This window comes from Coloeus monedula (genome assembly GCF_965178545.1).
Source record: "Coloeus monedula genome assembly, chromosome: 9".
Classification (NCBI taxonomy): domain Eukaryota; kingdom Metazoa; phylum Chordata; class Aves; order Passeriformes; family Corvidae; genus Coloeus; species Coloeus monedula.
Window position 1 is genome coordinate 4489723 of NC_138789.1, and position 26896 is coordinate 4516618.

The 26896-nt window shown below is 42.8% G+C and overlaps 1 protein-coding gene across 5 annotated transcripts; it reads right to left on the reverse strand.

Moving 5' to 3' along the window:
* Positions 1-323: 323 nt before the first annotated feature.
* SWT1 (SWT1 RNA endoribonuclease homolog) lies at positions 324-26800 on the reverse strand (the record flags this gene model as incomplete). 5 transcript variants are annotated; one of them, XM_082286762.1, is made up of 19 exons in its annotated part: positions 26723-26800; positions 25811-25885; positions 23651-23709; positions 22226-22964; positions 21175-21246; positions 20992-21048; positions 20258-20387; positions 20017-20118; positions 18316-18504; positions 17872-17965; positions 16533-16669; positions 15726-15874; positions 14318-14456; positions 13367-13512; positions 12028-12236; positions 11011-11139; positions 3328-3394; positions 2571-2635; positions 324-575 (listed from the first exon to the last, which is right to left on the reverse strand). In XM_082286762.1, the coding sequence occupies exons 2-19, from the start codon at positions 25874-25876 to the stop codon at positions 413-415; spliced, it is 2712 nt and encodes a 903-aa protein (XP_082142888.1). In that variant the 5' UTR covers positions 25877-25885; positions 26723-26800. The 5 variants fall into 5 exon arrangements, with proteins under 5 accessions (XP_082142888.1, XP_082142889.1, XP_082142891.1 ...); XM_082286763.1 differs by lacking the exon at positions 26723-26800 and adding an exon at positions 26458-26482; XM_082286765.1 differs by having other exon boundaries at positions 376-556.
* Between the last annotated feature and the right edge of the window lie 96 nt (positions 26801-26896).

Here is a 26896-nt window from a genome sequence, read left to right on the forward strand (position 1 = left end):
CACAGCCAGCATGTGCTACAGCTGGGCCAGGGTTGGGACACAAGCTGTCCCCATCAGCACCTTGGAGCCAAGGTCCCCACCCCGTTTCCAGGGCTGGAGAACCCCCATGGAAACAGCCCCGCACAGCAACTGTGCTTCAACAGACTCCTCCAAACCCCCTGGCCCAGGGGCCTGGGCAGGACTGTGCTACACTTGCATTCACAGGGACTGGACAGAGCCACTCAGAATCAAACACTGTTTAATGTAACAATAAATTACATTTTTACAATCAAGAGTTTACAAATACATCCAAAAGTTAATATCAAAATAGACACTCTGGAACTTTGCCAGTCAGCTCATCTCTGTACAAATACATACACAGAAGAGGTAGTGTTAAAGGCCTTAGAAAATGGCTTTTGCAAAGTTTCACGACTTAAAGCAGTTCTGGAAAGCAACCAATAGTGCAGCCAGAGTGGGATGTCACCTGGAGAGCAGGGAGGACCAGGCCCACCTTGCAGGAGGATGTGGCAAGAGCAGGATGAGGAGCTCCCCCAAGAGCACTGCTAGCAGGTTTCCACTGTACGAAGATAAAGTGCCTGCTTAAACAAAGGAGAAAACACCTTTTTCCTCTGAAAAGGGGTCTGGGACAAACACCTGCATCAGGGTCGGGGGGGTCTGTTTTGTCTTTAAGGAAAAATGAGCATCAGTCTGTTCCTTTGCTCATTCTACGTCCTCTCTTAAGCCCTCACAGACACGTTGTGTCTGTGGGTCAGTCCTTCATTTCCACCCTTGCACTGCACTACTTCCTGCCCTCCCGAGCTTCCGGCTGACACAACAGATTCCTTTCTCTCACTTGTCACTTGTAAAGTACCAGCAACACAAACACAGGGGTTTTCCTCTACAACCATTACCAGCTCAGCTCCTCACAGCAACGCTGGATGCTCAGAGCAGCCCAGCACAGCTGCTGCATCCCGAACCAGCACTGCTTCTCCTGGTTATCCATGGCTATCCAGCAGCACCCTCACTGAAGACAGAACATTCTAGAAGTGAACAGAATTCTCAGCAGAAATCCCGACATTTAATGTCCACGTGGAACTGTGTTTTTCCCTTCAACTCCAACCCAAACCAGCACCGCTGAGGAAGAAAACGCAGCAGTTTTGGCTCCTCCAGCACCTCCCTCTCCTCCCCCTGAGGAGGTGGAGCTCACACAGCTGAGCCCGGGTCAGAGCCAGCCCCTGCTCTTGGCCTCCCTGTGCACAGAGGCCTGGCACTGCTCCAGCATCTGCTCCAGCTGTGCCAGCTGGCAGCAGCCCACTTCCAGCCTCTCCCTGGGAGACAGGAGAGAAAGGTTAGCAGGACACAGCAGAATAGAAATCTTTACAAATACTCCCTACATTTTCAAGGACGTTTCCATCAAACTCAAGCAGCAGCAGTGACTTTTGCACTACAGCTGCTAAACCTGAGGATTTCACATGAGTTCCTTGCAACACCCAACCCACAGCTGCCACAGGCAGAGCTCCTGTTCCCTTCTGGGGCAGGTGAAGTGGAACAATCGGCAGGAGAGGTCACTGACATCCACTTTCTGGAGAGATTTGGGATTCTGGAAGGTTCAGTTCAAACTATCCTTCATACACTGACATACCCTGTACTCACACTCAAAATAAGGATCTGGATACACCCCCTTATGACTTTCAAAAGAGGAATCTCAACCTGATCACATATAAACATGCCCTAACTTTGGTTTCCAAAAGATTCTTTCACAAAAGACCATTTAAAAGCTGCTCCTCAAAAAAGGAAGAAAACCCCCATCACTGAGTTCCCCGACCACAGGCTGAGGGCTGCCACAGCAGTCTGCAAAATACTTGTTTTACTCTGCTGAGCACAAATTTCCACACACAAGTTTTCTTTCTGCCTGTATCAATACAGGTCTAGAGCCATCAACTCATGTGGAGTGAAGCTTTTAAACTGTTTTTTATTGCTGATTAAAATACTGAATGTCTCCCTCTGCATAACTTTGTGCCCTGATCTTGCAATCTGCACTCTGAACTTCACGGAGGATTCAGGGACCCAGAATCAGTCCAGGCAAAGGGAAGCTTTTTAGAGTAATTCGCCACCCAGCCTTTCACTCAGCTGATCCTGGCCAGTGACAGCTCATTCATATTCACACAACAGCAAAAACCAGTTACCTGTCCTTTATTAGGCAGCTCAGAATTATTAAAAACCCACGATAACATTTTAGAAACCTCCCAGAGCCTGGATTCACAAACCCTCAGTGACACAAATTCATAAAGAAATGAGCCAGAAACCACTGGCATAGGAAAGAGGGCCCAACACCTCACCTCCAACAGCTGAAAATCACCATGTAGGCACTGATGCCTCATCTGCAATATAATTTCTGTCCTCTCCTGCTCTGTGTTAATTGGGCATTAAAATTAAAAAGGGAATTTAAAAAATCCCCCATTCATTTTTCCTACACTGTTCCTACAAAGGGGGATTTTTTATTGACCCGGATGATTCCTCTCATGGTACCTTGGTTAATACATGTGAAAAAGCTGCCTCAACCCCCCCAATGGGGTCAGTAACTGGCTCACCTGTACAGCTCCTGTGAAACACACTCATACAGCTCCTCAGCAGTGAATTTCAGACTGTTATTGATCTAACACAAAGAAGAAAGAATTCATATAGTCATTTATCAAGTATCACGTCTGCTACAATTATACAGTAGGAATAGCAGATACAGCTCATGTATTCCCTAACAGGCTCTCAAGTTGAGACAGTACATTAAAAAAGACATCCTGTATCTTATAATAAAATCTAATATTACAAATTCCAGCTCCATTTTCTAACCACTTCTGCACAAATCTAAAAGACCTTCAATAATTCTTCCTCCCCTCTCAAGTTAACCAATAGTTTTATTTATATATACACATATATAAGTACATATAGATGTGTGTATCTACCTCAAATGAAATAGGCTCTGACTTGCATCAATTCCAAAAATGCATGTGAAGGCCCAAACCCCAAATATATTTCCCTGCACAGCAGAGCACTGCAAGCCTGAAATATGTAATGTATTAAATAGAGAAATATTCTACTAAAACCATTCATTTCAAGGCTTTTTACTCTCAACAGCAAATCATTCACACCAAGTGAGCACTCAGCAAATCACACAGGCAACTCAAATACCTGCTGAAATCCAACCAAAATCTATCTTTATGTTCAACAGCTAATAAATAAGAGTGAAGAATCTAAATTCTTAGTGGAAATACAGTGATGAGACATGACCTCAGAGCTACTTGAAATAAAAGCTGTAAGTGAAGTGACCAAACACCAAAGAAAATATCATACCTCATGCCTTCTGAGGAAGTTATAGAGGGTCCAAATATCTTGGAAACTGCTGGATGGGGTCAAAATTCTGAAAAAGAAAAGTTTGGGGATGCTTTTAAGCAAGTAGAAAAGGAGTCTATGAAAGAGTTTAAAAAATAAGCCAGAAATCCTCAAGGGAAAAAAAAATTACTTGAACAAAAAGGAAATTATGAAGTTTGAAGAATTTTCCCTTCCACTCCTCTAACAGAATTAAAGAGCTTATTATTTCTGTGAGGACTTTTCTGGAGGCTTTTCCTAATTAAAAATTCCCTCCATGTTTTTGTGACCCACTTCTGTATGAGGAGGGAGGAAGCCCAGCAGTAATTGAAAGCCCTTTGGTGCCCACCAGCAAGGCCCATGGGCTCACGTGGAACCACAGCAAAGCTTCCCAGGATATACAACATTCCCACCCCAGCTTTAACTCGCTCCCTCCAGATTCCCATGTGCAGCCCAAATGCTGCAATTCACTTCCCATTTTTGCTACTTCTAATAACCACCACCTAAAACTGCCAAGGGCCAGCGGGATGTGGCAGCTGAAGAGAGGTGGCTTTAATGAAGCACCTCGATGGACACCCTTTTCCACAAGGCTCCAAACCTCATCCCGTAAGGAAGTTGGTTTTTAACAAAATTAAATATCCTTATCTATTTAGGCAGATACAATTTAGTTCCACCTCAGTGCAACTTTATTTGCATTCACCAGGAAAAGAAGAACCCTCCTAAATGCTGTATAATGTACCTTAAAATCAACATTAAAACACAAGTAACACCTTATAAATATTAAGAAATATTGATAAAATTCTGGTTTTTAAGTCTTACATAGTTAAATAATGATTAAGATAATGACTGGACTTGGAAAAAGAAAAAATCTTTTGGGGAAAGCTCTATTTACTTTCCCATGGGAAAGTGCCCAAATTCTCCTCTCCCTCCTCTTGCAAACTCTAAGCTTCATTTATAAATGAATTAATTAGGAGTTGAAAAAATCAGGAAAGTAACAGAATAAGCTAAAAAATCCCAGTTAAAGGACCCTGTATTTGAAGCAGGCTGGAAGACCATGACACAGCACAGGATTTACTGTGACTGGAGTGTCCACTTCTTTCTCTCATCATTTTTGGTAGGAATTATCACCAAAAATTAGTCACGCATTCTTCCCCCCCTTCCTAAGAAGGGGTACCCAAAATGTTTGCGTTAAACCTGCCAACTATGAGTCAGGAAGGGAACCAACTGGCTGCTCTGCCTAAAAACACCTCGGAGCCTTCCGCGGCCACCTCAGCGACAGTCAGCTTTGACAGCGGAAAACCCCGGCAGGGAGAAGCTGCCAGCAACCCTCCTTGGAAATGCTGGGAATCCCGGCAGCTGGAACTGCACAGCAGCTCCCACTCCCCTGGCAGCTCTCATTGCCCCCCAGCAGCTCCCATGCCCCCCAGCAGCTCCCATGCCCACCTGGCGGCTCCCATGCCCCCAGCAGCTCCCATGCCCACCTGGCGGCTCCCCTTCCCCCATAGCAGCTCCCATGCCCACCTGGCGGCTCCCATTCCCGCAGCAGCTCCCATTCCCACCTGGCAGCTCCCATTCCCACCTGGCAGCTCCCCTTCCCCCATAGCAGCTCCCATGCCCACCTGGCAGCTCCCATTCCCGCAGCAGCTCCCATTCCCACCTGGCAGCTCCCATGCCCCCTCGGCAGCTTCAGGCAGTGCCAGCTCTGCCTATCACACCCAGCACCTGCAGCAGTGGCAGCAGAGCATCCCGAGCCTGGGAGAGGCTGATTCCTCATGGAATCATTCCCTCCAGTCCAGTCAGAAACTGCCCGACTGCTGGCATCAGCCTGGATGCACAAGTGGCCACAACACAAAAGGTGTTATGAACAACCTCACCCCAAGGCCATCACAAAATGCTGAGGCAAGGTCTGTCCATCAGTATTTTTCCTGCTGTGCCAAGGACACACATGGATAAATGATGGAGCTGCCATGGAACCTCTCCAAAGGAAGGATGGAGGGAACATATCAGGTGTATCCCTGCAAGGCGTGTATCCCTGCAAGACCTCAGGTAGATGGACAAACCCACTGTGCCTCCAGTTCTTTGGGAAAAAAAACCAAATTGTGTAAATAATCATCCAAGTAACTTAATGTTAAATCCTGTACCTCATTTTATGGCCTTTGCTTGGATGATGCCAGTGGTTTCTGGGTTTGTACCACGGAATGAGAAGTCTGACATTTGGCTCCAACTTTTACAGCAGCTCCAAATAAAAGAGATTTGTTGATTTGAGGGGAGAGCCCTTGCTCCACACAGAGCTCTGGGAAGCTGCTGAGGAAGATCCTGCACCGTAACTTCCCCCACAGATTCCCAACAGGTCAGCATTCATGAAACAGCCTGGTGGTGTCTGCAGCTAAATAGGGGCTGCAATACCAGCTCCAGTCTGGGAATATATTCTTCTGTACAAAACTGACACATTCCTGTCTGCAGAGCAATGATTTCACAGCACCACTGCTCTCTGCTGCTTTCAACCACTTCATGCTCCTTTCATCTCCTGTAGCCACCACCTTGTGCTATGGAAAATGGACATTTTAAGGGAAGGTGCACACTGGGAAATCTGGACCTGTATGAGCACTGACTCTGCCTCTATTACTTCATTAAATCAAGTTGCCCTCGTTTCCATGGAAGTTTCTCAGTGATAAAAAGTCTGCCTCAACTACAGAAATGTCTAGAGAACATCCTCTAAATCTGTAATCCATGAAGCAAAGGGCTTTTACATCAAACTGTTCTAAGGAGCCATGTGAACCTCAGTATTGTGACCATTACAACATTAACCACTGCTGCTTCTTTCTCCACACTGGTTCAAAAGCAGAGGGTGGAAATCCATGGCATCACTTGGCCTTGCAGAACCACACTACAACACTCCCCATTCTGTACTTGAGCTTCAGCCTAAGAACTCCAGTGTGATTCTACAGAGTTTTCTGGAAATACTGAGCATGTGAGGTAGAGAAGATAATGTCATGGAAAGACCCGAGAAATGACTGTGGATACCTGCCACCAGTCGCAGGTTAAATGCTGTCCTGTGGGCAGGAGAGAGAAAGGAGACAGTCAGACTTGGTGATTTTATCTCAAGAGCTTCCCAAACCACTCCCAACATTTCTTTATCTCCCATTCTGTCACTCATCTGATGCCAAACACAAGGTGTAAGATACAATAATAAACAGAAATGGATAGGAAATAGCTCAGGATGTGGTTCCTCACTTGCGCACAGAGAAGATCTGGGAGAAAGCAAAGCCTATTTGGAAAGAACCAGAAAATGAACTTATCAAACAGAAGTGAAAAAGTCCAACCCACAACCCAAATGGCAGTGAAAGCAGCTCAGCCTTCCAGCTGCTCCAAGACCCCACGAGGGCAGGGACAAGGGAGGTCTGGTGGGATGGTGTGGAATCCCGTGTCACACCCAGGGGAAGTTCTGCCCCCAAGGCCTGTCCCACTCAGCTGTCCCTCTGTCACTGCTCAGGCTGGCAGGGCTGGCACAGAGCACTAATCAGTTAACAAATCCAGGGCTCCATCTAAAAGGCTGGGATCTGATGGGAGAAAACGCAGCCTCATGCATTAACAGCCCCTTTTAACCTCACAGCCCGAATATCAAGGAAGCAAAGGAGATGGGAAATGGAAACACCGAAGTTCAAGGAAGCAAAAGAGATGGGAAATGGAAACACCAAAGTTCAAGGAAGCAAAGGAGATGGGAAATGGAAACACCGAAGTTCAAGGAAGCAAAGGAGATGGGAAATGGAAACACCGAAGTTCCCTGTGGCTCATTACCAATTCCTCACTGCACTGCACCGCACCGAGGGGCTCCAGTGGAGTTACAGCCACCAACATAGGCCAGGGTTGCTTCCACAGCAGCCAGCTGGGAAATTCAGGGGACTTCTCCCTGCACCAAAGCCAAGCTCGTGATTTCCATCGCTGTGGAAGTGTCTCAGCTGTTACCCCCTGCTGGCACCTCTGGCTTTACAGGCTCAAGGCACCGTGTCTTTTACAACCCCGTGTTTGAAACCCTTCTGCTTTTCAGAGCACTCTAAAGGCACCACGGTGTGAGCAGCTGCACAGCACCACCTCTGCCCTGCCCCTTGGGGAGCACTGCCCAGTTCCAGCTCTAGAAGAGCTTTATTTCGTAGAGTTGTCAATAAAATGGACACAACAGAACATTTCAGTGGGTAAAGGACAAATTTGGGCCTGGCAGCAGAGAAGGCTGCAGATAAGTTCAGTTTCAGGTTTCACCTAAATGCATAAAACCATAAAGATCCAACAAGTAGTGATTGGAATGTCTGATATTTTGAACTGAAAGCTAATCTCCATTTTACTTCCAGAAGGAGACTGTGTGCAGAGCAAGATCAAAGGCAGAGCTCTTCATCTAGAGACTTTATTGGAACTTTGTGGCAGAAAATATTAACTGCCACAGGAGCCTGAGGGAATGAAGAAAATTCTCTAATGAGACACCAAGGAAAAGAAATCTCAATTCCTCCAGTGACCAGCTGAAAAAATAAAAAGGGCACAATTTCTCTACATCTGTGGAATTCTGTACTAAAATTAGTAAAACTGCAGAATTGTTTTTAAATTATTTCGATTCAGCGATCAGTTCTGATATGGTAATGCTCTCCTGCACTACTAAAATCTTAAGAAATTACACTTTTAATTTACAAATGTTTATGAAGCCCTTGACTAACCCGCATTTTTCCAAACCACTGGGAGTGTGAGAGAAATTCCATTTAGATAAAAGATTAGAAAATCAGAATTCAGGCTCCTTATGCAGTCAGTAACAGACAAATATTTTTACAGGTGACAGCATATTAGTACAAATATTTAGGAGGCCTGTATCTAAGTGTATATGCTATAAACTGTTAGTGATTTTAAAGGTGGCATATGAACAAAAAAATTCTTTCTTAGCCAACAGATGAAAAGAAAAAAATCCAACAAGAAATAACTGTATCAATTCACCAAAGACTAAATTTTCTTTCTTTTCTATGAACAAGGATTTCTTATCTAAAAGAAACTTGGCAGGAAACATGAAGACAATGTCCAGTTCTTTAGGAGTGCATATAAAAGCTTGGAATCACAAGTTCTATTCAGCTGAGGGTAAACGTCAGCTCATCTAAACCCCTATTTTATTTTAAAGAGTTCATTTAAGAGACCTTACATGAGGTGCCCCAATTAACTGGTTCCAAATAATACCCAACCCAAATACAAATATAAACCACCAGCGAGAACACTCAGAAAACTTCAATCCAAAATTATTTAAAATCATGTCATGGGTTCACAATTTTACTGGATGCTTGAATTTCAGAGGCTTAACAACTCTCGCTCATTACCAGTAGTAATATAGTTAGAATATGCTAACCATAATGATTATTCTTAATTCCAGAGCTGAAGGCTGTAACCCATCTCTAGCACACAAAATTGTGCAATATAAACACCACTCTGCTACCAATGCTGCTAGAGGAAAAAGCCAAGATAAAATGAAAAACCTGCATGGTGTGACAAAAGCTACCAGGACAGGGTAAGGTGCCAAAAGCTGGTACTGAGACATCTTCAATGAAACAGCTTTTTTTTTTTTCTTTTCCACATCTGTATTTGTCATTAACATGTTCTGGCCATCAAGCCTGTATAGCTGGGGTAGTGCCACCGGTGCAGTATTTTTTTTATGATTAAGGGTATCACTACATTTATCTCAAAAAGTATCATCATGTTTTCTGATTGCTTTTAACAATCTGAAAATCCAAACTTTTAATGCAGTTGAACTTTCAATACGATTTATTGGTAAAGCTTCCAAACTTTCACAAGATGTTTTCTCTCTTCTTTGTTCTGAACAGCAGGGACCAGAAGGTACCACAGAACCAGTTGTGTTTGATCACTAAAGCTGTGTTACCCCCAAATATTCAAGACAGAACTTCCTCACTATTTTTTCTCCAGTGCCTCCTTTTCTGCACTCATGCCATTAGATTAAGTCACTGAAAGATATTTTTTCAAAAATCATGAGAAATAAATACACTGCAAGGTCAGTTTTAGAGCAAAATGAAAGTGAAGTGTCCCTGCCCATGGCAGGGGGTGGAACAACATGAGCTTTAAGGTCCCTTCCAACCCCAGCCATTCTGATTCTATGAAAACTTCTGAATTTTTGCTTTGATACTCTGAAATATTCATAAAACTGCAATGAGACATCAACCTGGCTCCTGACTCTTGGGAAAAGTTCCTCAGAAGTCTCAAACTCCCTTAAATCCCTCCATTCAAGGCCAAAGCAGCGAAAGCGTGGTGCAAATTCTCCCCATCTCCTGCTCCACAACGCCACCTACTGCAAACCTGCACATCAGAGCAGGCATTTCCAAAGTGTCCAGGAAAACTACTCCATTCCAACAGTCAGCCTGTGTATTTCAGGATTTCTTATTTTTACAGAGCTCTCCCATAAGAAGAACACCAGCAGTTTTTAATGAAACACCTCTGCAACACAAAAATAACCATCCTGAATATTCCATATTCCCATTAAATGTCACCCACCACATCTATAAACTGATACCACAGGATCTGTTGCAAAAACGTTAGGACTGGAATGAAGAGAGCAAAGTTTAGCAGTAACCTGCTTTATTGAAACAATTTCCTTAGAGGGAAAAAACCCACCAGCAATAAATTGAATCCATCAGCACTCAGCTGCTCAAGCTCACATTTCTACCCATATTTTTCTGCTTCTAATTTTATAATATTTTGATCATTAATCTTTGAAAGAAAGACTGCAATTCTTTGAATGGATCTGTATTTCACTGCCATGAAAAAAAGACTAAGCCAAGTCTACACAGGAGATTCCTTATTCTTCCTGAAACTTCCAATTTTTTGTGCTGTATGAAAAAGGGCGGAGGGATGGGGCTCCCCCTGCCAGAGGGCACGGTTAGATGGGATACTGGGAAAGAATTGTTCCCTGGGAGGGTGGGGAGGCCCTGGTACAGGTTGCCCAGAGAAGCTGTGGCTGCCCCTGGATCCCTGGAAGTGTCCAAGGCCAGGCTGGACAGGGCTTGGAGCAACCTGGGCTAATGGAAGGTGTCCCTGCCCATGGCAGGGGGTGGAACTGGGTGGGCTTTAAGGTCCTCTCCAACCCAAACCATTCTGGGATTCTGTGATTCTATGAAGACAGAGGGAACATTATCCTGCCTAAAGAGAGAATCCAGCTGATTGTCGTCGTCATGGCTGTCATGAAGAACACTCTAGAACTGGGAACAGCAAAGCCCCAAAACTTTATATCCTTCACTCTACTGGAACTTTGCCCCCATCCGAGCGGGCCTCACAGTTGAAACACAAATTCCCTGAATTATTCAAAGTTCCTGCCATCAGAACTGATGTATTAATCATAACCATCAATCATTAATAGCTCCAGTTACACCTGAGTAGAGGCAACTCACTGGTCAAACACTGGCAAACAAATCCCAGACATAAAAAAAAATTCCCTACAAGAGATCTCCATGTCTGCAACATTTTCATGATCTTTTGCTACCAAGAAATAGTTCAAGGTAGCCTTGACAGCAGGATTTTTACTGCAAGTCATGTCACTAAGCACACAGAATAAAGAGTGGTTTGGTGCTGAAATATTTCAAACTTTTGTGACTTCAGGTGCCTGTTGCACATTTTGTGCCCAGCTGCAGTGCTCACCTGCCAATGCCCTCACGGATGTCCTTCACAGCTGCCAACAGCTTCTGCAGGCCCAAAAAAGCCTCCTCAAACGAGGCCTTGGCAGCCATGGTCACTGCACTGGGGTCCAGCTTCTGGAATAGCTCAATACTGAAATTCAAAAGAAATAAAGAAGAGACAGAAAAGCAGTTAATAAAAAAGCTCAGAATTCAGAGAAACTCAGTGTGTGTTGTGTGTTTGTATTTCGTCTATTAAAACAAAAAGGTAAAATATAAATCACACTATCTAAAACAGTCTCAGAATACATGGCAGTGCAGAAATGGAGTTATCACTGCTGATTAGCTGAGTCCTCAGAGACCACCAGAAATGGAGTTCCTTTGTGCTTGGCTGGCTCAGAGCCCCTCCTTGGAAGAGATTCCAGACTAAGAAAACAAATTAAAAACACAGTACCTATTCTGATTTTATCAAAAGATATGGCATCCCAGTGAGTTTCCAGCAGATTTTTCAAAAATAACCAAAATAAAAGCAATGGTAAAACATCTAGATGGAAGAGGAGTTAATTTCCTGCAATTCTTGAGTTTACATGAGAAAGGAAATACACTAGATTCTGCATTTTGTAAAGTGTAGGATTTTGCTTAACAACAAAATGTTTTCTATTTCCAATTGATTTTCAAGTTTTAAAATAGGGTATAGAATTTTGCATAAGCTGGATGACCTCCACTGGGTCTGGAAAAAAAATAACCACAGGAAAATTAAGATCTCAGATGCTATTTTATGGATAAATATAAGATTTTCATGGATGTCCCAGACTTGTGGAGTTTTCAACTCTATTTTTCAGGGCAACTTATTTCAGCTGCTGCGCAGAAAAAGAGCAGCAGACTGACATAACAATGTGCATACTCCCAACTTTCGTGTGATATTCTTTTTTGGGGTCAATTTAGATTAATAACAGGGTAAAAAGCACTGTTTCTAAAGTGTGCTTGTTTGAAAGTTATCTAAGGTTATGTGTTAGTTATGAACCCCTTTAGCAAGTTGTACCTGTACAAGTTCATGGTGTTCCAAACACCTTCCAGGACAGACCAGATTTCCTGGTGCCTGTTTTCCTGAGCTGCATGAAAGCTGGGATGTAGCTCTTTTTCCTCAGTGCTTTGCAGATTGGGTGTCGTGGCTTCCATTTTTTCACATGCAGCATTTTCTGAAAGAACCATGATGTCTTCTGATAAATCCTGCTCACTGTCTGCCCTCACCTTATAAAACAGTTCAGCAAACAAATAATCAATGTATTTGGTTCCTAGCTTCAGAAAACCAGAATCTACACACTTCTACAGATTTTTTTTAAGCAATGCTCAAGAAATAAAGACTGAATTCTCTGAGTTACCTTGGTTACAGTCTCTGCATCCAAAGCCTCTCTCGATGGTTGGGGTTGGAAGGGACCTTAAAGCCCATCCTGTGCCACCCCCTGCTGTGGGCAGGGACACCTTCCCCTAGCCCAGCTTGCTCCAAGCCCCATCCAGCCTGGCCTTGGACACTTCCAGGGATCCAGGGGCAGCCACAGCTTCTCTGGGCAACCTGTGCCAAGGCCTCAGCACCCTCACAGGGAGGAATTCCTTCCTGACAAGTTTTCAGACAGAGCCTGATTCTTTTGGCAGCAGAATGTCAGGTTCAGGGCTGACTGCATGGCACAGAGGTCCCAGCACAGGTCAACTCCTGACCTTCCTCCTTTCCCCTTCAGCCTTTTCCAAAGACACTAGGAACTCTTTACAGCTGTTCTGACCTAGCTTCTTTCCCATAAATCCAAGTATTTCATCCATGCTCATGACTCCAGTTTTTATGCCATTACATACAGAATTGACAGTAACCATAACGAAGACAGATGAAATTTCCTCCACAGCAACTCAGAGATGAGCTGTGAGTGAAGATCAACTTCTGAGAACACAAAAGGTGTCAGGACAATCCCCAGTAACCATCACAAACCACGTGATACAAGGGAGTCCCGTCTTCAGCTACCAAGACAATGAAAGCTGAAATAACACACCTAAGAACAGCAGTATGGGACCCATGTCAGAAGGTGAAACAGCAAGTTTCATCTCTAAGGCCCATCAGCTACAAATGCAATAGAAAACTAAGACAAAATAATGGTTTTCAGTCACTTTTCCAATACTAACACATTTACATTAGGGAAAAAATGTATCAGCAGATATTCACTGCATGAAAATAAAAGTTAAATCAGGGTCTCTTCATCTAAAAAACACCCCAGCAACATTACCTGGAGTAATCAGTGGAAATGATGGGAATAATTAAGAAATCTAAGCCAGGTTTGGAATGTGGAACAACTCGAGGATGGGGTGAGGTGGACAAACACCAAAGCTGCCCTTACCTCCCCTAGAGTCTCACACAGCTTTGTCACTTCAGCATAAGCTTGGGGCAGGACACCGTTGTAGTCTGACCTGGTGCTGAAAGCATGGAGCAATTTTTTGGATTCCTGGAGCAGGATACGCACTGTTGAAGAGTCAAATGGTTTATCTGATGTTTAGACATTAATGTGAGAGAGAGAAAAAAGAAATGTTAGGAGCTATCAGTCTTGGCATGCAAATTTAATACTCAAATACCTGGATTAACAGAAGCACATGAAAAGCCTAGGAAAATGGTTCAGAAGCATCAGGTACAACAATCTCAGAGAAACATGCATGAGACTGCTCACTCCTTAACCAAGCCTTCCAAATTTATCCTGGGATCTTGCATGAGGATCAACTGGCATATCTAAAATAATTCTGCAGAACAGCAATATCCCAGAGAGGTAAAACCATGAAATCACAGGATATCCTGAGTGGGAAAAGACCCACCAGGATCATGGATCCAGCCCCTGGCCCTGCACAGACACCCCAACAATCCCACCCTGTGCATCCCTGGGAGCGGTGTCCCAATGCTCCTGGAGCTCTGGCAGCCTTGGGGCCAGGACCATTCCCTGAGGAGCCTGGGACCCCTCTGGGGGAGTTCACCAGTCTGTCTGTCAAAATCAAGTGCTCAAAGACATCTTTAAACAAATGGATGGTTTGTGGGTCTTTTTTTGTTGGCTTCTTTTTAAAACAAACCTCCCTGCCCTCACGTACCACATTCAATATCCTTTGCTCCTCCCTAATTTATTTGGCAAATGCAGATCATTTGGTCACACGTAACATGGGGGCAAAGGAGGGAAAAGGATTATCTGCTTTTTAAAAATAATTCAGAGACTTTGGTGACCATTAATACACACAGTCAGTACTGTAACTCAAACCAGAACAGGGAGGCTTTTTACAAGTTTACAATTAATGTTCTCAGGGACAGTTACCTGCACAAAGGTGTTTAGAAAGACATTCAATGGTTGAAAGTAAACTCCTTGGCACCACATAACCAAAAACAGCCATCCAGTGTTTTTTATAACACTTCAGCAGGTTTGCTAAGGTCCATGGTGGCTTCAGATACAGGATCTGAAAGAGAGTATGTAATAAATTCAAAGGCTGGTTTTCATTTAGACATATTTCTATACATTCCACAACTGCTCTATTCTTCAAGAATGTGATGATTTGTGACTGCTGAAGGAGAATTTCAGTGATTCCTCAGAAATAAGACTACATCCAGATTTAACAAGTTTAATCTATTAATAAAGATTTGATCCAGCAGCATCATGGGTTAAACAGTGATGCTCATTCAGAAGGAATGCACAGTCAATCAGTCTCATAATTTTTGGTTCCCCATTCCTCAAAAATAATACTTTCGATTTATCTCAAAACTGATCTGATGAGTTACTTGTGCACAAAAGCCAACAGTAACAAGAACAAAAAGACCAACAATAAATATGCCTTTGATTTTCTAGTACAGTTACAAAGTAAAAATAAACACTGTGACTATTTATACATGAAGTAAATTATGTCTATTGCAAAAAACCTGAAATTAACTACTATCAAGCGAAACCAGTATTTCAAGAGATGTTAAAAGAAATTAACTAAGTGAATCAAGAAGTGATTAAAAGCTTAGCAGCTAATCAGGGCAGTTTGGGAAACAACAGTCACCCCACGATTTGGGGGATTTGTCAAGCCACAGAGGCTTATCTGCAATAAATTTAAACTTCTAACAGCCTCCCAGCTGGTAGAAGCTATGAAATGGAATCTAAAGTAAAGCATGAACAATTTGAAAGTGCCTTGTACATGGGTATTTATCTTCTGCAAACAATACTTTTGCAAGAATGTTCAGAGGTTCTCATTAGTACCCTTGTCATTCTGTATCTGCACTGGAATCAATTTAGCTGTGAACAGTTTTATCCACATCTGTTCTGGTGGGGAAAAAATGCCTGCAACAAATGCCTCAATATTATACAGAACATGATGGAATGACTTCTTGAAGGATGTGTTTACAGGGTGGGGATTTACTTGACTAGAGAAGCTAAAATAGAATTTTAATGCCGTTAATAAAAAGAATCCTGAAACTTCACACTGAGAAATCAGCACCCCCGTTACCGTGTCATTAAAATTCTATTAAAATACTGCACATGTTGCACACTACTGGTCAAACAGGATAATCTTGCTATAAAATGAAATATTAGAAGTGAACATTGAGCTGCTCCCTGTCAGTGAACTGTTATATCAGGGACCTGGATGACTTGGGTTTGGCTTGGCACAGGTATTAATAGCAATAAAATACTAAGGACATTCAAACCTCTCAATAATCAAAATATCAGGCAAGTTGATGTAAGAAACCACCTCCATCCACAGGTTTCCAAATGCAAGTTTCATTTCAGTCTCCAAAATAGAAGACAAAGCTTCTCCTAAGTTCCTTTCGAGGTCTGGAAGTACATTTGGGAATTGTGCAGTAAAACCAGCATCGCCTCTTTTTTTCCCAAATTCTGTATCTGTCAAACCAATGACACAAAAGGTATTCATTGAAACTGGGTTTATATCTAAGTCATGTTGATGGTGCATGAAGAACTTGTGTCTATAAAGACAGACTGCACTTCAGTTTATAAAGCAGATGGGCTATACCTAATTAGGTTTCAAGTATTTCTAGTTATACCCACTTGTACTGTGTGTATTTTTAATTAAGAGCTACTAACCAAGAAGGTTAATTTCTCCAGAGTATTATTCATTAGTGATCTTACTAGACATTTCTTTTTCCTTAAATAATTTAGATCATATACAGCCAGCAGGGTTACCAGCAAGCACAAGATGATCACTTCTGAGTTCTGTAAGCTATACCTTTGGATAAATGAAAAAACCTCCTTCCGTCCCAAAAAGTTCAGGACACCTTTTAAATTACTCTAAACACAGAAAATTCACGCAGCGTTTTTTCTATAAAATAGAACGACATCATATTTGAATTTCCTAGAACTCTGAGACAGATGGTTTAACTAAAGTCTCAAACTTTCAGGAACCCTTGAAAAAACCTTCCCCAAACAAAAAACATTCCTAAGGATTCAAAGCATAGGAAAACTGAAGGTATAGTAGGAACTGTTCTCCGTTTGCCCCACTGATTCTTACACACTCACAAACCAGCATATTCCACAGACTCACCCTGCTTTGGCTGCTGCAGCTCCTCACAGTTCAGGGGCCTGTTTGCATTCACATTCTGCAGAGCAGTGACCAGATCAGCTTTGCAGAATGCCTTCACCTCACTCACAATGGCTTTACTACACAAATTTTTATCATCCCTAGAAGAGAATTAATTGTTGTCAAAAAAGGAATAAAAGCAGCACACTGAAAAAACTTGTATTTGGAAAACTTACTTTGTGAACTTCATTATATAGACAAAGTTTTCTTTCTCAAGCAATTAGAAGCAGTTCAAAAAATCAAACCGGAGAATTAAGTAAAAATGAGAAACATCCTGAAAAGTGTTTCACAGTCTAGGTTTGCTCTCAGAAAACAATAGCTATAATTACTACAGGAGTGATGCTTAGTTGCTATGATCTCAGAAAGCAAACCAGGCAATAATTCTGAGACAGTAATATCTTATTTGATGGCTACAGTTAATTCTCCCCGTTGAGACCCTTTAGTACTATTCTACTGGCCAAATCATTATCCCAGATGCCATTCTGAGGTCCTGCTCCAGCAGAACTACTTTAAAAATCCAGGACAAAATTGCATCCCAGTACTTTCTCAAAAATTCCCATTGCTTATATTGGTAGAGGATAAAGGGATTCTTTTGGACGAAAAGCAGTTCTGAAGTCACCTTCTGTTCTTTGATTAGTGAAATGTAAAACCACCATTACTACCCTATGAATACTGTGACTGAAGTGGCATTTTCAGCAGCCACCTGTGTCAACTTGAAAAAACAAAATGGTGCCCAGACTTTTAACCCCACTCATTGAACTATGCAGGAACTGGTTCTAGCCAAGATCAGAGCAAGTAGAGCCAAGGAGTATTAGTCCTTCAAACTGGCTCCACCTGCTCGTATCAAACTCAGAATCAATACTCAGAGGTCAGCTGTTATCTTCACAAACAGGAAGAGCAGCAAATCCATCTCCAGGTTCCCTCTTTCTAAGATTAACCCCGTTTGCTTCTGCTTGCCTGGCTGGAAATAGGGATGAAGTCTCTAACTGGATCTCAATCACTAATTCACGTATTTCTTCCTATTTTGTAACTTCAGTAGTATTTTTTATGAGAAACCAGAATAAAATCTGAGAAACCTATGCTTTAACAAGTTTTAAAATTGAATATTGAGTAAGCTGAATTTTATTTCAGGCCTCAAGTTCATGAAGGTGATTCCATCTCCAATTTTAGTGGTTTATTATATCCTTCTACTCTAGCTTTCAAGAGGGTGATTGCCCTTCCAAGAGCTTACTTCAGAAACTGCTCTTTAAGGCCTGATTTGAAAGCAGTGTGGCAGGAGAGCTAAAGGCACCCAGGAACTCACGTGCAGAGGACGACAAGAGCTTGTGGGAAGAGGTTCTGGTACTGCAGGCAGCACTGCAGGACGCGGTCGTCGTTGTTCTCGTCGCTCAGCCCATCTGCAAAGGCAGTGCAGACACAGCTGAAGGATGTGGGCACAACTCAGCCTCACAAACACCTCCCTGCACTCATGGTGCTCTTTGTACGTTTAATACTCCCCACGAAAGGAGACAAGTTCAAGGTGAAAGTAAGAAACAACTGATAAAACAACAGTGAACACAGCACTAGCACAAATAAGGCATTTGCACACCACAGCCTGGATACACTCTGAAAGCTGCTGTAAGACATTAGCTCATTTTAATTAGCAAACTGCAGAGTGAAGTCTCTGTTAAACTCAGAATTCTAAGGTTGCCAGTAGGTGAAGTGCAAGGATGAAGTACCCAGCACAAATGGATTGCACATGTATTACACATTTTTTGAGAAGCCAGCTGCATGGATTGCCCCCACAGTTTGGAATCCTGGTTCTTGAGACACTTGTAGATAAACTGCACTGCAGGGATGGCTTTGTCCCGAACATGCTGCAACATTTTCCCCTTCTTCAAGTTGTCCAGCTCTTGTAGGACGACCCAGGGAATTATTAATGCAAGTCTATCAACTCCTGGAAGGAAAAAAACCACCACCAATAAACAAAGGTATTTGCAGAAGTAACACAAACTGCTACAGAGAACTTCCAATACAAGCATCATATTTATGCAAGTTCACAACTTATTGCCAATAGTTCTCATATTCCTTGCTCGAGAGAATCTAGCATTCGAAAAAGAACCAAAAAAGGCTGAGTTCCCTCTTTCTAATCTAACCTCAATCTGGCACTACACTGATTACATGGAAAAGAGACATGAGGCAAACAAGAGGGAGACACATTTTAATCAGCAGAATGCACTGACAACATTGTAACACATATTTGCAGCAATTATCTTGGCACAGACTCGCTGTAAGATGTTGCAGCAAGGTGACACAGCAGCTGGAATACCAGGCTGCACACACCTGAGTGACCAGAGCAGTCACTGTGCCAAAACAAGCAGCAAAAAAAGCTCGTGTTCATTGCCAGCCAGCACTCCTGAACCAGGAACAGGAAGTGTGGATACTGGACCATGGTTTTATTTGTAGGTAAGTATGGGCTGAACTTTAAAGCTTTTATATGAAATACAGGATAAATCAGAAGTTTAATGACTGTTCTGTTGGTCCACCCATGACAAATACTTGAACCATTTTCTTTCTCATTCACATTACGAGAACAGAATTTTGAAAAAATTTATTAATAACCATCTGTTTTGTAATGAATAGGCTAGCAATCACCAGCATGGTGGGTCTGGTGCAGGACCATAAACTGGGAGTTGCAGTATTCTAAAAAAGGCATCTCAGTGTACATAAGACAACAGCATTCCTAACCTGGGAGGAGAAATACAGTCTGACACACTCCTGAAAATCACTCAGGCCCTTAGGACAGGTATTTTCCAGGTGGCTGGAATAAGTGTATTCCTTAGCTGAAAGCATCAAAGCACCCTAAGCATTCTGATAGATTCCAGATATGCTTACCAAGAACTGACATGCATGATCCTAACCCAGCAAACATCAAATAACCAACAGCTTCCCAGCATATTAGAGCCAGATATTAAATCCAGGGTCTCATTCTGAATTTCTGAGAAATTGCTCAGTTCTGTCACCTTTACCACGACAGAAACAAAGCACCGATTGACTCCTCAACACATTTTAAATTCTCTTTCTAGAAAAATAAATGATAAAAGGAGACTAGAAAATAAGAGTTATCACTAGTAATGGGTTAAATGCTCAAATTATGTTCTTAGAAAGGGTTAAAACTTATTTACGTCTAGGAATTCAAGCATTTTCCTGGGAATATCTGCCATGATTCTCTGCAGGTACATGGTCTTATTATAAGCACAGTAGGTTTTGCTTCCACAGCTGAGGTTTTCCTAGGATGCAGCTTGTTTGGGTTCACAGAACCAGGCCCTCAAGTGTGAGCCTTCTGCCTCTGCATGAAACCTGCTGCCCTTTTTAAGGAATGCAGGCTTGGTTTCCTTCAGGCAGCCTGAAGCTCTTACAGCATCTGTTCTTCTTACAGTGTCTTACTCATCAGAACATATTCACATACCTGGTATATCCTCAGATTTCAGGGATCTCACAAACTCAAGGTGACTAATCATTATATTTGTGTCAATCACCACTAGGATGCTCAAACCAGAACTAAAAGCCCCTAGGGGAAAAGAAGAGAAAAGAAGAGAAAAAAAGAGAAAACAGCAACAATAATCAGTTGTGTGCTCCCTACTCAGACCATCAGTAACTGTAATTACTGGTTGCATCTAGAGAGCAAAGCAGATCCAATCATGGCATACCAGCAGAAATATTTAAATCCTGTTCTGGAAGATCTATCTCCATGCTTGTAAGTTCTCCACAGGTCTGTACTACAGACAAGGCCATCCTCTTCTCCACACGAGCAACGTGCAAGTCTTCAACTATCTGCATCTACAGCAAGAAAATGTGCATGTGTGCAATCCATTGGAAGGAATCACTTAATGATTCTTCCCCAAAAAGATACCTTTGCATTAATGCTGTTAAAACTGCCTCAAAATGATGTCCGAAAAATTTTAAGTCTGCACAGGAAATGTAAAGCCATGAGAACTTCTGCATATGCTCCACTAAAGACATCCAAAATATGGCCTAGAAAGATTTATGACCTTTCTACCTGGTATTCCAAAACTTTGTTGCATTTTTTGTTACACAAACTGCAAGCTTCCTAACAAGCACTTCTTAAAAAAACATGTTTCTCTTCCAACAAAAAAGTTATGAGGATGGAAAATTAGACAGCTGGAGCATGTGAGCAACTATGAAGGCCCCTTTGTTGTACATGGTAACAGAAAGACACTCTTTATCTCAGACAGTTCCTGATTAGCAGCACTTTAGCAAGTTTGCTTAGTTTTTTAAATAAATGCTCTACATTTCTGGAGTGTAGATCATGAGTCAACAATGCCAAATACTAGGAAAGGTCATGAAATTCTCCAGTTACACAGCCTTGGTGCCCTTGGTCTTTTAAGACAACTCAGAAGTGTTAAATGAAAGCATTACCAACCTCTTGGTCTGTTTCTGCGTTCTGACTGTCTTGAAGGGGTGGAAAGTCTTCAGAGCTCTGTAGGAACAATTAAAAAAACCCTACCAACACCACAAAATACCAAGGAATACTGAGGAACAAGGGATCCCCACATCAGGCGTTTTGAAATACAGCCCTACAGTGTTAAACAAGCTCCTCACTCACCTTTGGGACAGGCACAAGCTTTCTGACCTCACCTCCCTGGTAGGAGTCAGACGTGCACGGGACCTCAACATTCTAGAAACAAGCAGGAACAGAAGTACAACATATATCTTAGAAGGCTTTTTAGAGAACACTGGGTATTCCCAAGTGAATAGGGAACATAAACCACAGTTATTAGCATCTACAGTACAATTTCAATGGGGCTTAGATGCATGGCTTTCTTTTAAATAAATAACTGTGAATTACACAGCAAATTCCATCTGAACATTAACCTCTCACTTTTGCACATTGAAGGCGCTTGACCAGGCTGCCCGAGAAAGGAGTCTCCATCCTTTGTTCTGGGCAACCAGGTCTGGCTGACCCTGCTTGAGCAAGGGGGCTGGACTGGATGATCTCCAGAGGTGCCTTCCAACCTCAACGACCCCCTGGCTTTGCACATAATAACTCTCTTTGCATACACACAAATGCTCACACCACCGTAACACAAACTGGAATCTCCAAAGATGCTGGGGATTTACACAAGAACAGCAAAAAAGCGCCGTGCTCAAGATCCGGCTTGTGTTTGGCTCTGCACCTCAACCTAAGCTTAGAAACAAACCCGTCACACATAAAAGGGAAGTTCTGCAGCACACATACCAATTTAGTCCCAGATCCACCCCAAGGTCTCCTGGCATCACTCTGCCAGCAATGCTCTGTCTGGCAGCAAGTTTTCATTGGTTCAGTTTATTCATTCAAAGAATGAAATAACCGTATCAGCTCAAAACAAAAAATCAGCTGATTTATACCTAAACTGAAGTATTCCACACCCCCAGCAGCAAAGCAAAGCTGTGGAAGCATCTGTGACACAGTCCCAACATACAAGACCTTTACTCTTCTGATCTGTTTAACATTTAGCTGAGGAAGATGGTAACAAGGTTTACATTGGGATCAGAAAAATCCACCTAGTTAGCTATGAAACCTGGCTGGATTCTGTAAGACAGTCTGCTCGTATAAATCTGTCTGCCATTGAGAAACCAGCCTGAAACACCTACATAAAGAATTGGGTTCTCATTACCTGCTTAAAGCACAGTGCTGTGGCTTCCAAGTCCCCTTCTTTAGTCCCTGAGTGCCCAGGAGCTTCAGGAGAACCAGCATCATGTTTTCTGCGCTTCCAAGAGTCCCATCGTGGCGGAGTTTCTGATGAGGAGTGTAATGATCTGTGTTTACTTATGTGCCTCTTCTTCACAGCAAAGTCCTTATATTCTTCTTCCTCCTCTTCCTCCCAGAAGCTAGATAATGCTCTTGGCTCCTTTGTGGCAGGTTTATCACCATGCCCAGTCCCTGCATAGCTGTCAGGTGGCTTTTTGGGAATTCTGACATCTTCACTCCGCTTTTTTGAGCCCTCTGCCCTTTTATGTGGTACCTCATACACAGAGGACTTAAACTTTTCTAACATAGTTTGTTCTACTTTTAGCTTGAGTTTGCAGAGTTCAGCTTTCTCTCTCTTTTTCTTCAGTGCCTTGTCCCTCTGAAGTTCAAAGCTGTGCCAGAGCCTTTTCCCTTCTGTTCCATCAGAGCGACTTCTTTCCTTGCTGGCAGTCAGCACATCAGGAGTGCGGGTGGTTTTGCCATGTTTGATTTCTTTGGCTTTAAACTGGATCACTATTTTCTTTTGCTTTTCAGTTTGAATTGAAGAACCATCCAGGGTTTTGCTTCTGTTTGGAGATTTTTCCTGGGATCTTCCATCAGCACTGTGGGAAACACTAGAACTTCGGTGTCGCTTCTTCTCTTGGCCATCTTTCTCTGGTTTGGACCTACAGAAACACGAAGGAAGTAATGTAATTTAGCTCAGTTAATGGAAAAGAGCAACAAAAAAGGCACCTGCATTTGATTTAGACAGTTAGAGCTAAGCATTTTTGAGCATCATGCTCTTAAACATGACTTGGAGCAACATCTGTCCTTCAAAATAGTTTGATACAGCATTTATTTGATTTACCTTTCTCCACTGTACAGCCACTTTAGCTTTAAGAAAATGGAGAAAAAGCTTTTTCTGCACTTACTGTTGGTTTGAGAGACACCCTACACAGTCGAGCTTCTTCTTATCACACAGATAAGTTTTAACAGCAGTTCAGTGATAAAGGAGGTGCGTCATCCTAAAAGGTCAGCTTGGTCACACAGTGCCAAAACACACACAGCTTTCAAACTGTTTATCCTGCACTGACTGGAGAACTTGGAAAGGGAACAATGGATGGGAATATAGTAGCATTCTACAGAAATTGTGAATTATGTGAAAAATTTTTAGGAAACTTTCTTATAAGAGCAGAGAAAATATTCAGTAATTATATTGACTGTACACTAGGTTTAAAATATCCAAAGAACCAGTAAAAACACTGTATTTTATTTGGTAAACAGGTTGAAAACAGTCTTCAGTTCAGCATTAAAGGGTCTATAATCGTTATACTTTTAAGTAGTTCTATTAAATGACAGATTGAGAATTTACCTCTGAAGTTCTGTTTCTCCTTTCACAGTGTGCTTGTAAGATCTTGTGTCTTCAGAGTTCTGAAAGAAAAAAAAAAATTCAGAGGCTTACAGAGGAAACTGCAGTTTAAAAAAAGACCTTTGTAAGACAGTGTCACAACTGAGTGGTTTGGCTCCTTAGAGAAACACTGTCAAAGGGTGCCAAGGATGTGCATGCAAAGATAAGGGTGCAAAGGGTTTAGCAGCACTTTATGATTTTATCATGGAGCACTTTAATGCTTACAAAATAATTCAACATGGCCCACTACAACACTGACAACTACAGATCCAAGATAGTAATATTCCTACCATGATCAATTCACAGGCACTCAGGTAAAACCATGTGTCCCACAAGGCAGGTACTTTTTATACACCTCACATTAGACGACTCAGTTTTCCCAAAACCACAGCAGGGTTTAGGAAGTTACAACAGAGAACAGTAACATATGGATTATTTTGGATAAGGAAGCTTCAGACAGTTCATCCTTTCACAAATAATTCACTCCTTCAATAACGGGGGTATGCTGACTCCGTGAGGCCATTAGGTCACTGCAGCAGAGATTCTTCCTACCTAGAGAGGCCTTAGCTGGTTTACTTCCACACTAGAGAGCACTTAATGCAAAAATCAGAGGCTTGCAGAAACCAGGGGAGTCCTAAATTACGGCAGTTTTGAGAACTTCTGCCTGTGGTTGGTTCTGGAGCTGCAATGCAACAGAAAAAGCAGAAGGACAGACAATTCCAAAGGCTCCCCCCAGGGTCACATCCACCTCCCTGCTGTCCCCACCAGCTGGAAGGCAGTGAAGGAGCTCCCTTGGGGTAGGTGGAGCTCATGATGCTGCTGGGACAACTTCTGGTGGTAACAAACCCATTTCCAGCTGCTCAGTTATTCATTTCTCTCTTCAAGGTCTATTCCCCAACAACCATGAGTTTCCATGACATTTTTAATATTTCTTTTCAACCTATCTTCTCCTTTTCTTGAAAATTTTCACTTAATTTAGTCATCACAAGCAAACTTTCTTACTGTTCCTCTTCTCCCAACACTCAGTTTGGGGTATAAGACACCTCCCACCCATACTGGGATCACACTGGAGGGCACTTGCTACTATTAGAGGTTTCCTTATCTTTTTGCTGTTAAAGCTGTATTCTTCAAACTGGTAGAAGCATTAGCAATGGAAATAAGCTACAGTATGAGGTTTTAAGCCAAGTGTTTACCCTTACTTACAGAAGTAAAATAAAAACAAACAATAAAGCACCTTAGGATAAGTCAATTTAAAAAGACAAATTGAATGATAGTAAGGATTTCAGAGGAAGAAAAAATAGTTATAAATATTTGACTTTGAACAACATTTTCTCTATGATCAAAAAGCATCTAACACGAATAATTCAGTTTATAAGGCCATAATATCATGCTAATTTATTAACACTTGCAAAAAAATTTTGAGAACACAGGTAAAAGCTCTCTTACTTTACATATATATTCTCTGCAAAATCCAGTGGAAAAAAAATCTAGCAAATTTAAGTGTGGATTTATTAAACTACTGCTTTATCAACTATGTATTGCACTTCTGAGAGAAAACACCTTGTCAGAAGTGGACATAAACAATAAAAAATAGGAAGCTACCCACATGTGTGACCAGAAAGATGACAACTCCTGTAGTACCTGCATTTTACAAGTGATTCAGTGAAGACTGACTCACTAGACACAACGATGTACTAGAATATGCTGAGAATTTTGGTCATTAATTTATGTCTCAGTGGCTAGAAGGAAATATTTGAGAGTCGGTCACCAAAATGCTGTGAAGGACAACTTGTGGTTAATCAGAAAATTAAGATATATGATTCAAGATACAGAACAGTCCAAGAAAACAGCACTGGTTTCAGTACCAGTATTAAACCCAACTTTCCTCAAACAGAAAGATATGCTAAAATAAAAAAAGTCTATCTTCTGATTCCCACACTACTCACAGCCTCTGGAGAAAAACACCATTAATTATCTGACCAACTCAACCCTCCTGCGGCTCTTTATGATCCTGTCTTTAAATTGGATTCATCCTTCTACCACAAGGCCACTAAACAATTCATGTTTTCTTGAATTTAGGAGACTGAATCAAGATAATAAAAGTAGTAATATTTCTGCTCCTACTTTGTCATCCTGGCCATCCAAACAGTCTTCCTTTCCAGCTAGTTTCTTCAGCTTCTTTTTAGACATCTTCAAATCCTACGACAAAAAGTGTGCTGTCTTTATTACTTGTGTCAAGTTTTTAGGTCCAGATGAGATAAATTTTAACTGCATAGAGAAAAATACTTTAATAATCTTCTTTTGTTTTCTCATTACAGAGCCACAGCAGATCTCAACAGGGTTAATTACTCACATCTAAGGGAACGCCTGAGTAGAAAGCACAGCGATTACACCTCCCTAGAGACACTTATTTTGTACCAACCAGCAAACAAACAGAAACAAGCATCCTTTAACACTGAGTCGTATAACCAAGTTTTAAGACCATCGAACATTGGAAGGGGCTGCCCAGGGAGGAGTTGGAGTCCCCATCCGTGACGGTGTCCAAGGAAGGCCTGGACGCGGCACTCAGTGCTCTGAGCTGGCGACAGGGTGGGGATCGGGCATAGCTTGGACTCGATGGGATTGGAGGGCTTTTCCAACCCAACTGAAGCTGTGTCTCTCGAAGGCAGTCCGGACTATGTGACTGTCGCATTCGTTCCCTCCCGAGGATGGAGGAATTACAGTGACATCCCGCAGCAGCCCCGCCACCCTCCACACAAACCAGCACACACCAACAGGAAGTTCAGGAGAGCTGTGGAAGGCTTCACCCGGAGCTCCCGAGGCGATTCCCCAGATGCCAAGCAGGGGAGCCCGGGAGTGGCTCCGCCCTGAGGCGCGGGCAGCACCGGGCTCTGAGGGAGCCTCTCCACGGAGGGCTGAGGGGCGGCAGCCTCTTCCCTCACTCCTTCCAAGGGGAGAGCCCGGGGCGCTGCCAGCATAGCTTCCCTTCCCTTCCCTTCCTCCCTCCCCACAGGGCTCCGTGCGGCGCCGCCTCACCCCGCTCGGCTGCTGCCCCGCGAACCCCGCGGCGGCTGTTGGGGCCGGTCGGGCGGCTCGGGCCGTGCCCGGTGCGACTGCCCCGGGCCCGGCGCAGCTCCTCCTCCGCCGCAGTGCGCGCCGGGCCGGCCCGGGCGCGGCTGGGAAGTGTAGGCGGAGCGGGCGGAGCGGGCC